Here is a 12,304-nt window from a genome sequence, read left to right as displayed (position 1 = left end):
CAAAAAGTTGTAATACAAAATTCCTGAAAACAGCTTAAAACATCGTACTACATAAATTATGAGTATTTAGGAAGCTGTCGGAAGCTGTCGGAAGCTGTAAAAAATGTTGCAAAAGTTGCAAAAACTGCTCTATTCATAACTGTCTACAACTTAGTCTGGTTGATACTTTTTACGAAGAGTTGTAATTTTTTGAAAATGCTCCGTTTTTTTTACATAAAGTGTTATTTTTAGCCCTAACAATCGTCATAACGTGACGCGAGTTATTCTGGACTTTGACTCGAGTCAAGTTGAGTCATTTAGGATTTTTGAGTCGAGTCAAAGTAGGTAAAAACTGGCTGGTAAAAACGGTTACTTTTCTGGATCTTCATCGTTTTCTTTGTTGAGTATAGGCAGAATTTTTACCATTGGACATTTTGAGGCAGCAATTATATTTTCAAAAGTTGGCGCTTTTCATTTTAAGACAGAAATTAGCTACATTAAATTAGCTTTGTTGAGTATACGCAGAATTTTGACCATAGGACATTTTTGAAGCGGCAATTATACTTACAATATAATAATATAATATTGTATAATAACATTATACACTACGAACACTACGAAATTTTACAAGAATTTTACTACGAAATTTTACAAGGTAAACTCAGTTTTCCATATACTTAACCATTTGTTTCTGAATTTATATTATGTCGTAACCGTTTGCTTGTCACAAAAAATATACCAAGTTGCAGAAGTCACAAAAATATATCAAAAATAGATCAAGTTATATCTTTCTGTCAGTTGCATTTCTATATATAACTGAAGTGACAGAGTTAAAAAATGATTTCTCAAAAACCGTCAACTTCAACGCAGTGCGTTTCTAAACAATGTTAAAATATAACAATCCCGAAGGTGGCGTATTTGCAACGTTAAAAATAGGTTTCCACCTTGAATAGAAACAATACAAATTCTACATCCGTTGGTAAAGAAGTGCAGTCACAGCAGATTTGATTTGTTTAAACGGAAGTGGTTTACCGTTAGAATCGTATTCCTTATCACTTTTTGCATTTGCTTTCAACCATTAGCAAATAAAACAAAAAACGTCCACTATAATGATGCAAGTGCAGCAAGATAATCAGCAGCAAAAAAACCTCACTACAGAGAGCTGTTACTGTTTTAAAGAATTAGCAAGGTTTATAATAATAACATATGTTTTGCTTAAGATTAGGTTTTACATCAGTGTCTTCGTTTCACATCCCATTTACTTGTATCTTTTTTTTTAGAACATCTTTGAAAAACAGCAGACTGTGCTTACGTTTACTACTTTACAGTTTATTTAGTTAAACAGCAAATCGATACATGCATACTCATTTTTACAAGAAAAACACAGCGCAAAAACGTGACGCAAAAATATGACGCTTGCAAGGAAATTGAGAAAGTTTATGTACACATCTTCTACAACAACTGGAGCCATATGTTCAAAAAATTAGTAAAAAGTGTAAATTGGTGCCTAGCGATTGCAAAAGGTTTGATCTTTTAAATAAGTCGCTAATGGAATGTCTCAGAGATTTAAAAGAAAGCAAATTTATTGTGCAAAATATCAGATAACAATAACGTTAAAAGCACATTATATACATGAGTTATATCGCTTCTAATTACACTTATAAATCAAAAGGCGAAACATACATAGCAGCTTTTTCAGGGACACCGTGAATGTATCTGGAATGGAAAACGGGAAAATGTAACGTTTGTCAAAAATGTATGTAATGTAACATGTAATGTCAAAAATACGGTTAAATTGCACTTGAAACTGACACTGTGTAACGAAATGTGTACCATAGAATACATCATTGCAGTACATTTTCTTTTGAATGCTTTAACGTCAAACGACGAAAATGATGATATTATTAAACATGAAATACCGCTGTTATCCCATCGTCTGGCTTTGAAAAAGCGCAGCAAGCAGCGAGCAAAAAAGCAATATTATCGTATACGAAGACATAATGGCAAGAATCGGGACGAGGCGGCGGTCGCAGACAACTGGCAGTAAAATTTGTTATCCGACATATATAAAACAAGGTACGCAGGCAAGATCAAAACGCCTAATGCTTTGGAAAACAGTAATTTGATGAAAACTGTTGGAATAATCGACTCGAATCCCCATGAAGCCGGCCAGAAACCAGGTCGATAGGGTTGTCAGTAGCAAAATTTGTTTTAGTAATGTGCAGCATGTACATATCCAATTCAAGTTAGTATTATTATGCTAATGGTTTATATATTCCAACACACAACTTTTTGCGCAGCCTAACGTTTCCTGAGATTCAAAACATCAAAGGCCTAAAACCGTTTAACCGGCAATATTATCGCAGACATTTTACAAAGATTGCGTATAGCCTCACAAATCAAAATGCAGGATTACTGTAATAAAATAGGAATGAAAAATCAAGATCATAAATTGTTTTTTTCTTGCTGTATCGTCAAGTTAAACTACGCATTGCTCTTGTCTGCTGACGGTTGGCTCCTTTAGCCTGGATTGATCGAACCTGGGGGGTGGTGTGGTACTGCGTGACACGTAAGGTGGTGACTTGGCAGACAAATCGTCGATGGAATTTACGCGGAGATGTTCCCCTCTGTGTGATTCGACGACTCCGCTGTCAGAGCTTTCCGCATCTGTACCAGAATCCGCAAACTGAGCAAGCATCTTCCTTTTCCAGCTGGCCGGTTGCTGTATGTTTGGAATATTTGGCAAAGAATTGTCCTTGCTTCTTAAGATATCAATAGGAGATACATCAGTCCTGGAACGGTTGACATCACTGTCTTGTCTCCTGATGCATTTGTTGTCGATTCCGACTGACATGGAAGTAGTGCTTCTTGCAGCACTGTGTGAAGTCAAAAAAGATCGCTTTTGGCCAAATGGCCAGCTGGGCATTGGTAGGCAGGCTGTGGTAAGAAAGGGAATGTCAGGGATAGCTCTTTGCGCTTTGGGAAAACACAAAACGGAACTATAATTTGGAAAAGGAGGGGGCTGGTATTGGTTAGAACTAGTAAACGCGGTATACATCGGGTGAACAGCGTAACCATTGTAGTCATAACGAGAGCTTGCAAGCGGGCTCAGCTTGTCTAAATATGACTGGTTTATCGCTGGCAGAAGCGGAGGTGGTAGGGCATAGGTTTCCCGAGGAGCACCTTGGTCGTTTGAAACGGAGTTAATCGTTGGTTTATGGTGTGTATTGGCTTTGAATGTCGCTAAACGACTATCAATATTTTTCCAACTCTTGACTGCTTCTTTATTGTACATTGGCATGTGTAATGTGTTAGCGTCAATAGCTTCATTGGATAAGCTTCTAGCAGGTTTCTGTGGAGAGAGTTTTCGAATTTTGGGAGGGCATTCACTGGTGTCCCGTGGTATTTTGCCGTACTCAACGCTTTCAACAGTGCGTAATGCTTTTTGGTACGACAATGGCGGTGCAGGACTGAAGTCTTTACTATGATAACACCCGTCATCGGGGGACGATCTTTGACGTAGATCCAAAGCATTATTTGCGTCATAAATATTCTGCGGGCACTCGCTAACAGTGCGCTTCCTCCTAAGTTTTTCTTGTTTATGATTTCTTCGATGAGCCGAAGAGGCCATCCTGTTGCTTTCTAGATCTTTGAGGATAATTGCATCGCTTTTACCATAAATAACCTTATCGAGTTGACCTCCAATAAAACCCAAACGGTTTTTTGATTCCATAAAGCCGGATTTGTTTGCTGTTTTCAAAGAATTCATCCCCTCAGGATAAGATAAACTGCTTGGAATGGCAGCGCTGTGAACGCTAGTCTTGTTTGCGCGAAACAAGTGTGGAACCGCATCACTCACAGCGTGGAAATTCCCTTGAACAACTGGACTGTCGCGGGCGTGGTTAAAAGCCGAAAACGCCTCCTGTTTTGGCGATGATAAGACGGGATTCGCTAAAGTATGTTGCTTATCTGCAGAAAAAAGAAAAGAGCGATTAGTTTCTTTTTAAATTTTTTATGCGATTATCCTGTAATGTATAGGGTGAGGTTTTACTATACCGCCGCGTACGTTTTGTATGCTTTTGTTTTTAAAGAATGCGTTGTTTTTTGTCTCACGGAAATGAGAAAAGCATTTTCAATCGGGCAAGTTTGATTTTTGTCGTAATTCGAAAAAAACAGCTTTAAGACTCCCCAGCAGGATAAAGTTGTTTGTATCGTGTGAGTCTCTTTCGTCAGCTCATGATTATGCTGTTTCATTACTAATGAGAATTGTTCGTTGAAGATTCGTTTGTGCAAGCAAGGTGCCCATTAGTTCGGAAATCATGAGCGGAGAGACCAAATACGGCAAATATATAAATTATACACACAGGGAAATTATCAACAAACACACGAAGCCCTCAGCTGCAGGGTTGCAAAATTTTTATAAGAATTCGACATCACGTATTTAAGCTGACAACGTATACGCAAAATAACACATGCATTGCAACATTTTTTAACGAGGAGCTGCAGGATATATTTATAACGCCCGGATTATCATAATAAAGTTTGCTTGACCAAACTGAGTTATTTTAGATTTTTATGTCATCTATTTTTGAACAAAACTCTAGTTTTTAGGGACAAATAACCTTGCTGATATAAACATATGTTTATTTTTTTTAATTGTTCACAATAGGTAACAGAATTTATTTTAAAATTAGCAGTATTACAAACATTTTGAAAAATTACACGTCTCAAGAAACTCTTTTGTGCTAGTTAGCGATTTGCATTTTTCGAAAAAAGACGTTCTAATAAAAGACGGCGAGCCATTACAGCATCACGTCTTTTCTTGAGAATATTGAAACAGGTTAAACAGCTTTCCTATTGTACCGAGATTTGTTACAGTAATTTCAAGACAGGACGGAAGACGGATGTTTACAGTAGGTAGTGCTGCTTTGCGCATTACGAATCCACTGTTATGGCAATTTCAGTAATCTTATGTACAGAAAACACATCCATTATATCGACGTAATAAAACTCGTAGGGTTAATTAGAACTGCGGATCTCCAATATTACATCCACAATCGTTTCAAGTGGATTAGGTCATGTTTCTATTGATATCACCGACACTTTCACAACTAATGAAACAAATTCACGAGCAAAGTCATTTTTGGAAACAAAGATGTACAAATGATTTGAAATGCGATATGTTTTGAAAGGTAAAGTAGGAAATAATATCATAACAACGCCCGAAGATTTGACTTGTCAAGGGCTGTGTAATATAATCAAACGGAATATATATCCCGTCACCATTACGAATCATAACTAATCTCACCTTTTAAATTCGAAACTTCTCCCTTGACGTGTGATCTGTCCGATGAGGTAGTAAGTTGTTTGACATTTCTGCAAAGCATGAAAAGTTAATTTGTGCGCTATTATCGCAACCAATATTGTCGTTGGAGTAATATGTGTATCTCTTGTGCGTTGTTCGCATTTTAAAGCACTTACCTGGCAACATTTTGTGGTATACATTGTGGCGAAGTGTTGGTTCGGCTTCGGCTGCATGTCAATTGGGGGGCGACAAGTTTCCAGCGCGTTTCCTTTGATAACACCATAACGCATGCCTCCAGTACAGTTCGTATCTTTAAACAAATCAATGCATTTTAAAAATTTGCTTTGCAACCTTCTCTACTTCTTGGTCTTATCTCAAAACGTTGCATATGGTTTAATGTAGCCTCAAGCATTTGAAGCCTTATTCGATTGATACGCCCCTTTCAATTTCATTGTTTAAACATGCGGTTACCATAATTTAGAGAATTATTCTTAGTTATCATTACAACAAACTAGCCGAGCAACTTAGCAAATAACGTTTGCGTAAGAGAATACTCAAGACCCAATGTGTTAATTATTGCATTAACCAAGTATGTTAATTCATTCGATTTATATTTTTAATTAATATTCAACATAAGCAATCTGTTTATTTACTTGTAGGAGGTGGGAGATGAACAAAATTTCACACACATTCTCCTCGGTTATGTGAAGGTCATGTGCGTACATGTAATCCAGCACTTGATTAAAAGCTTTAGCTTCCATCCCCGGAAGAACCACGACCTCCTGCTGCTCGGATCCGGATGTTGATTCCGGTGATTTTGGAGAATGCAGAGCTGGTTCAGAGCTTATAGGTGATCCCACCGAGTAGGAAGGACTATAGGGCAAGCTGCTGTCCGGAAGTGATTCAGAAAAAGCATTTCTTCGTCTTTTAGATGCTGGTGGTGATGCGGCGCGCAGGCTGCCAAGGGACAACTGCTTCTTGCACGCCTTTGTCTGATTTCTTCTTCTTCTTCTGACATTTGGAATTTTCGGCGGAGGTTGGTCTTTGTTGAGAAACCGTTGGTGGAAATAATTGCTGTGCCCTGCTAATATCGCTTTGTGTGCCATAAGATATACTCCCTCCACGGCTAATGTGACATCACACAGTGAAGTGTCTTTCTGTCTTCGCTGCTCTTCTAGCGCTCTCATAATCTCGTTACAAGTTGGTTTTAATACGTAGGATTTATCTTTGCGAAACATCTTGACATTCGTGTTCAACACCATAATTAAAACAAATAAAGTAACACCTGAAAATAGATATATTATGTTTTTCGATTCAAAAATCTATTTCATGTTAAGCCGGTTGCTTGCCTCGGAAGTTTTCTCGTATAACTAAAATCAATTTCACGTTTTCAAAAGATTTTATTATTTTTGAATATGCCCCTAGGCGCATGTTTCTTTTTTTGTTTAAATTCTAATTGATTGCGTAAACATACTTCCACGATGATAATTCTTTGAAACACTTTTCCAAACAACATTCATTGTTATCATTTTTCGCCTTGCACCAACAGCACCTGGTAAATGAGTTGCTGATCCCTTTCCTGCATGCAACTTAAAGCTATGACACACAAGGATTTTCGCTCGTTCAAGTTTTACCATACCTAATGACGTCAGCTATACAATAGCACTGTACACTTTTTCTCAATGTTCCAATTACGGTCGTGTAAGTGCTGAGTGAGGTCATTCAAAACCGATTAATAGCGACAGCGGGATTTGATGCGCAGCTTGTCATGTGTTGTATCTCATCGTAGCTGCCATTTGTATAGGAAGCGCGTGTGTGTAGCTTGACCGGATAACTTTTCCAGCCTCGGGCTGCCCATCTCAACCTGAAAAGCAAGCTTTGTAGCTGAAACACTCACTTCATATACTCAAGTGTGGATGTGACAGCGCTGGCGAACCTGTGGCTGTGCATGTCTTGTTCTCGTTGTTTATATTTCACGTTGTTTGCTTTGAAGGCACAGGAAACCGATCGCCACGAGCGTCTTTGCGATCTCCTTGTACGAAGCGTAATGGCCCTGTCACCCTGCTCGACCAGAATATGAATCCATTTTTAGATTATGTTTGTTGAATTCGATGGTAATACTTCATAATCTATTTCTTGTGTGCAGAAATGATGAGTTGATTAAATAGTTGTGCTGTATAATCTCATCAACCGTAGGCTATATGTAGGATTTCTGAAATGCTGTTTGATTTATAATTCAAACCACATGATTTCGTACGTGAGAACAACATAATCTTTGTTTGTCAGAAGATGAGTTTATCACCAAAACATTGCCCGCGCTTTTCATTTTGCATTGTATCGTGTGTCTTTGTAATTGGATGTGGGGAAGCGAAAGATAAAATAGTAACCTAGCCAATACATTTATAACGTGAGCTAAAAAGCGGCAAAGCCTGTAGGGCTGAAAACGTGGAAGATAAAATGTAGTTTACGAAAACCTGTTATGACTAGCACGGCCACTAAACTCAAAACGTTAATCAACAAAACCCACGCAAGTAACAAAAAAGCAAATCTGGCCAAGATAAAAGAAATGTTATTTCTATTGGATGCGAATCAAAACTTTCCTTTGATTACTATAAATTCGATTTACCGCGTTATATTTTAGATAATAGATAAAATAGCGTAGTTGATGACAATACAATAAGAAAACATAGGTAGCGATATGTTGGTGTTGTAGCGTTTCACTTTCTTCGAATAGGTTGCTGAAGAGCGGGAGGTTGATGGAAAAAGCCAAAAAGAGACCCAGGCATCAGGATTTCGTTTGTAGTCAAAGGACGGGATGCAATATCGGGGCCCATTGGAGCACTGAGTAAAATGATTTGCATATAATTAAATAAAACACGTGATGTGGGCATATAATATAACATCGGATTATATTTCCGTCTCAAACACATTTTACTGACAATGACATGCTGTCATACAGCAACACATTAACATTTTAAACAAACTTATTTTTGTGGCCAATAGTAAAATTTTTATTTGCAATTCAGTTAAAGTTTTACAGGGTGTTGTTGTTTTGATTGAAAAGTGAACGTGCTTGTACGCTAATTGCTGCTACGTATAAATCGTTCATCAAGCCACGTGAAAGTTGCTTAGTAATCGCTAACTTACTTTGAAACTTGCATAACAGCATGAATCATCTGCTACAATTATAAGTAAAAACCCAAATTTTAAATGAATTTGATCACAATTTAATTGTTTACGTGCGCCTGATTGTAATTCTTTTTATGTCGATCATTAAAAGCCGCAGGAAAAATATTTCCCAGCGAAAAACACCGTATGAAATATTTTTCTCCGTGCATAAACTTCAACTTTGACTTACGAACGAATTCCCCGCTTCAGTAATAAAGTAAAGTATTGGCAAAGATATATAGGCTACCAGGATAATTCAAAATTGTTTGGTTTTTGTTTGTCTAATTTTTCTGTAACGGAATCGGGTTTTAAAAGTTTATTAACCAGATCTATATATAGTGTATAGTTTACATTCTTGAAAACATTTTATTTTGGTGTATTTGTTCATTCGCCACCAAGTGGCATAGTTTATACTTCGAAGCAAATTACCAGATATAACAGGTGCAAACAAGATATAGGTTTACACTTAACTATATCCAACAGTAATGGCATGACCAAGAAAATTTTCGTTTCGTTTATACAGGCGATAAAGATAGGAAATTTGATAAAAAAACTTCTTTGCCATAGGCTAACGAGTTTCACCACATATAATTAACTTCTTTGAATGATACGACTTGTCATGCACGGCTTGATTTTGTTGTAATTTTGCGTGGCCTTCTACAAACAGTCAACGCAAGGACATATTTCTTATGATTCATATCCATGACGGTGACGTGGTCGTTGACTTTAGTTAATTGTTGCATTATTAATTGAGTTGTAAATATAAAGAAAGTTATATGTTACTATTCCCTTTCGAAACTAGTTGTCCACGGCCTCGCTGTCACTTTCATTTTGCTTCCGAGCACTAACGTAATAAAGTCGTTTTCTCAAATTTCAAAGCTAGTTTTTAAGCTATCCTCTTCAAAGCGGCTGTTTTATGAATAATATCGTTGATGTTCTTTTTTCTTTGACTCATCAGACCTGTTTTGCGTCTTTCATGGCACCCGTACTGATCGATTGTATTATGCTATATGATCGCTCCGAGCTTACTACTAAATTATATTGTCTTTTATCACTTCAGTATTTGGCTTTGGTGCTGGATATTTATTGTTGCGGTATTTTTAAACAGGTCGCACCACCCAGTGTTATATACATGCAGCTGCCCTGCAATTAAGCGAAGCATATAATCTTGCAACCACTCAGCCCGACTGCACGCTTATAATGGAGCAGCCGGTTTGCTAATTTTACTTAATTGCTCCAATCATATTAAGAATTTGGCATCATTTTGATCGTAAACCTCTTATTAAACGGAAAATAGCACGATATCTTTAATTGGCTTCTCTAAAACGAACATTGTCCCACGCAGCCTTGTATCAACTGCCAATCATTCACGTTTTATGAGATTCTTCACGAAGCAGATATTGTTATTTGCACAGTTCATAAATTTATCGACTTAATCATCATCGGCCACGGCCATGATGGTTAAGCACATAATTACCCTTTGTGTTCTTGTCTACGAAAAACCGATGCTTCTGTCGAAGGTTTGCAAAATACAAATCTTAATGCCGCTATATTTAGGCATCTTGCTGCATAATAAATAGGCCAGTTGGAGCTTTATCCAAAAAATATAACTTTGCATATCTTAGGAATCAGTCTTATACCGGTCCTTGAAACAAAAATCCCGCAAAACCGGCTACTATTTAAACTTTATGTAAATCTTTGATAAAACAGCATGATTACGTGATAAAGCGACCTTTCTCGATTTCTCGATACAACCAACTGGTTTTTATCAAATAATTTCTGATAAGTAAAGTCATCACACACTTCAATTTTTGCATGCCTTGTTCATAAGTTTATCTGGATTAGATCGGACGTTTTTTTTTATTTTGTCACTCCAAACAAATTGAAGAAACAATGACTAACAGGATCCGGTCAAACCACTCGACATATTTGCGATGTGAATGGACGGAATTCTTTCGGCGGTCACCCTGCTGACATTCTATTTATATGTTGCGTGTATTATAGTGGTTATGTGCTGTGGGTATTTGGTTGCTAAATTGGGTAAACAAAAATGAGAGAAATTAAAAAAGTTGGTTTGGCGGTCTACCAATGACGTTTTCAGTTAATAACTCTTTACAGAATATTGCGATGCTTTGTGTGCATTCTCTTTTTCGTTTAGCAACGATCTAACTGTACATTAAATTGAATCGCCCTGCTTGATATATAGCTTTTTGTGGAAATAAATTACGTCACAAAGCTATTGTTTATACTTACTGACGCACATAAACGATTATCATCTCGTATGAATGGAATAACTTTGTTAGAAACAATGCCTCGACCGGAATGCGGTCAACCTCTTCCTGCAGAAATGTTTGTTTGACCGAAAGAAGAGCATTACAACGTAATGAAGCAGTGAAATAAGAATTGGTAGAATAAGATGATTTTGATTTCATGTGCATAAAGACTTGTGAGGGTGTCTTTACCAAACTAGTACATTATTAAACACAAAGTCAGACGTATTAAAACGCAGTCAAAGCAGTGCAGTTTGTAGCACGGTTATCTGGTTATCACGTTTATGATTCGTCCACAACGTAATGCGCCAATAGTATATCAGTGATCAATTTCGTTGTGAAATATCTGCCGGGCTAGCCGGACATATTCAACATCCGGACAACCCGGGGGTTGTGAAAAATTCCAATCCGGCAGAACAGTATTTTTGCCTTGGGAGCTTTTTTCTGTAAGCACACTGATACCTTCCCATTCCCACTAAAAATTTCCAAAATTTTTTAAAAATTCTTTTCCTCAATATTGTCATACTATGCATCTAGGCATATAGGTTTTTATAAATCTTTTACGGAAAGTTGTTGGCAAGTTTATTTAATAATTTTCTTATTGTAATCATTTCGTTTTAAATGTGGTTGTATTGTAAGTTGGTGTCGTACTACGGCCACTGTAAACCGGTTGTATTTTAAGGCCTTCGCACAAGATAATCGGATATGAAACTACAATTTTAACGGAAAAATTCCAGTGGTTTTACGTCTTTGACGAATTAGGCTTGGTGTGTCTGTGGTGTCATGATCATGAAATTTTGAAAACATTTCTGATTGTAAACAAGTACAAATTTAGGTTACAAACATTTAAACATGAGCATAATAAAGGCGTGCCGTACAATTTCGCACCATTTTTAGATGCGTATTTTGCGTGTGCTTTTCTTGCTTCCAAACTCAAGAAATGAGTGAGAGATTTTTAGAGGTGCATGTGGGTGGTAAACGGATATGATTTAACATAAAAGCTTGTTGTTCGGTCATTAAATAAAATTGTTGGTCACGGCATGATTTCTTGTTCTGCAAGTATATAGCCTATACCTATATAAAAGTTTAAATTTGCCAAAGGACAATGGTTATTTTTGCACAATTTATTTCTGTCTCAAACGTGGCCTTTGGGCGCGCAATCTTCCATGTTTCTGATGATGTCACACAACGAACTGCACATTACGGTATTTGTGAGGTCATGCAAGGCATGGGCCTTGTAAACATAAAACGTATCCCACCAAGTTATCGTGCGTAATCACAGCCACAGAAAAGGGTTTGTCTTTACTGCATTACGGCCCAAGGCGTTGTAAACATTTACTTTTACTTACTCTTAGGAGCCTAACCTGTATGTTAGGTTTGTTATGTGCTAATACTCTTTTTTTACCCGAACATCTCTTTCAAGTTGTATTGTCTATTCTTGCTTATACTGTATTTATATATGTAGCCTTTAGATAAGGAAAATAATATTTATTAACCTGCTGTTTTACTTTCACGCTTACATCATATTTTAACCAAGATCGTAAGCTGAACTACAAAAGAATTACACAACAAGCGGGTAAGA

General features: G+C 37.1%; 1 protein-coding gene across 1 annotated transcript; it reads right to left on the bottom strand.

Moving 5' to 3' along the window:
* Positions 1 to 1,287: 1,287 nt before the first annotated feature.
* Positions 1,288 to 6,649, bottom strand: LOC143462434 (uncharacterized). The gene is made up of 4 exons (XM_076960602.1): positions 5,938 to 6,649; positions 5,461 to 5,594; positions 5,288 to 5,355; positions 1,288 to 3,948 (listed from the first exon to the last, which is right to left on the bottom strand). Exons 1-4 carry the CDS (start codon positions 6,544 to 6,546, stop codon positions 2,459 to 2,461), a joined length of 2,301 nt encoding a protein of 766 aa, XP_076816717.1. The 5' UTR covers positions 6,547 to 6,649; the 3' UTR covers positions 1,288 to 2,458.
* Between the last annotated feature and the right edge of the window lie 5,655 nt (positions 6,650 to 12,304).

The sequence above is a fragment of the Clavelina lepadiformis genome, chromosome 6 (assembly GCF_947623445.1).
Source record: "Clavelina lepadiformis chromosome 6, kaClaLepa1.1, whole genome shotgun sequence".
NCBI lineage: Eukaryota > Metazoa > Chordata > Ascidiacea > Aplousobranchia > Clavelinidae > Clavelina > Clavelina lepadiformis.
This window is presented reverse-complemented; position numbering and strand designations above follow the sequence as displayed.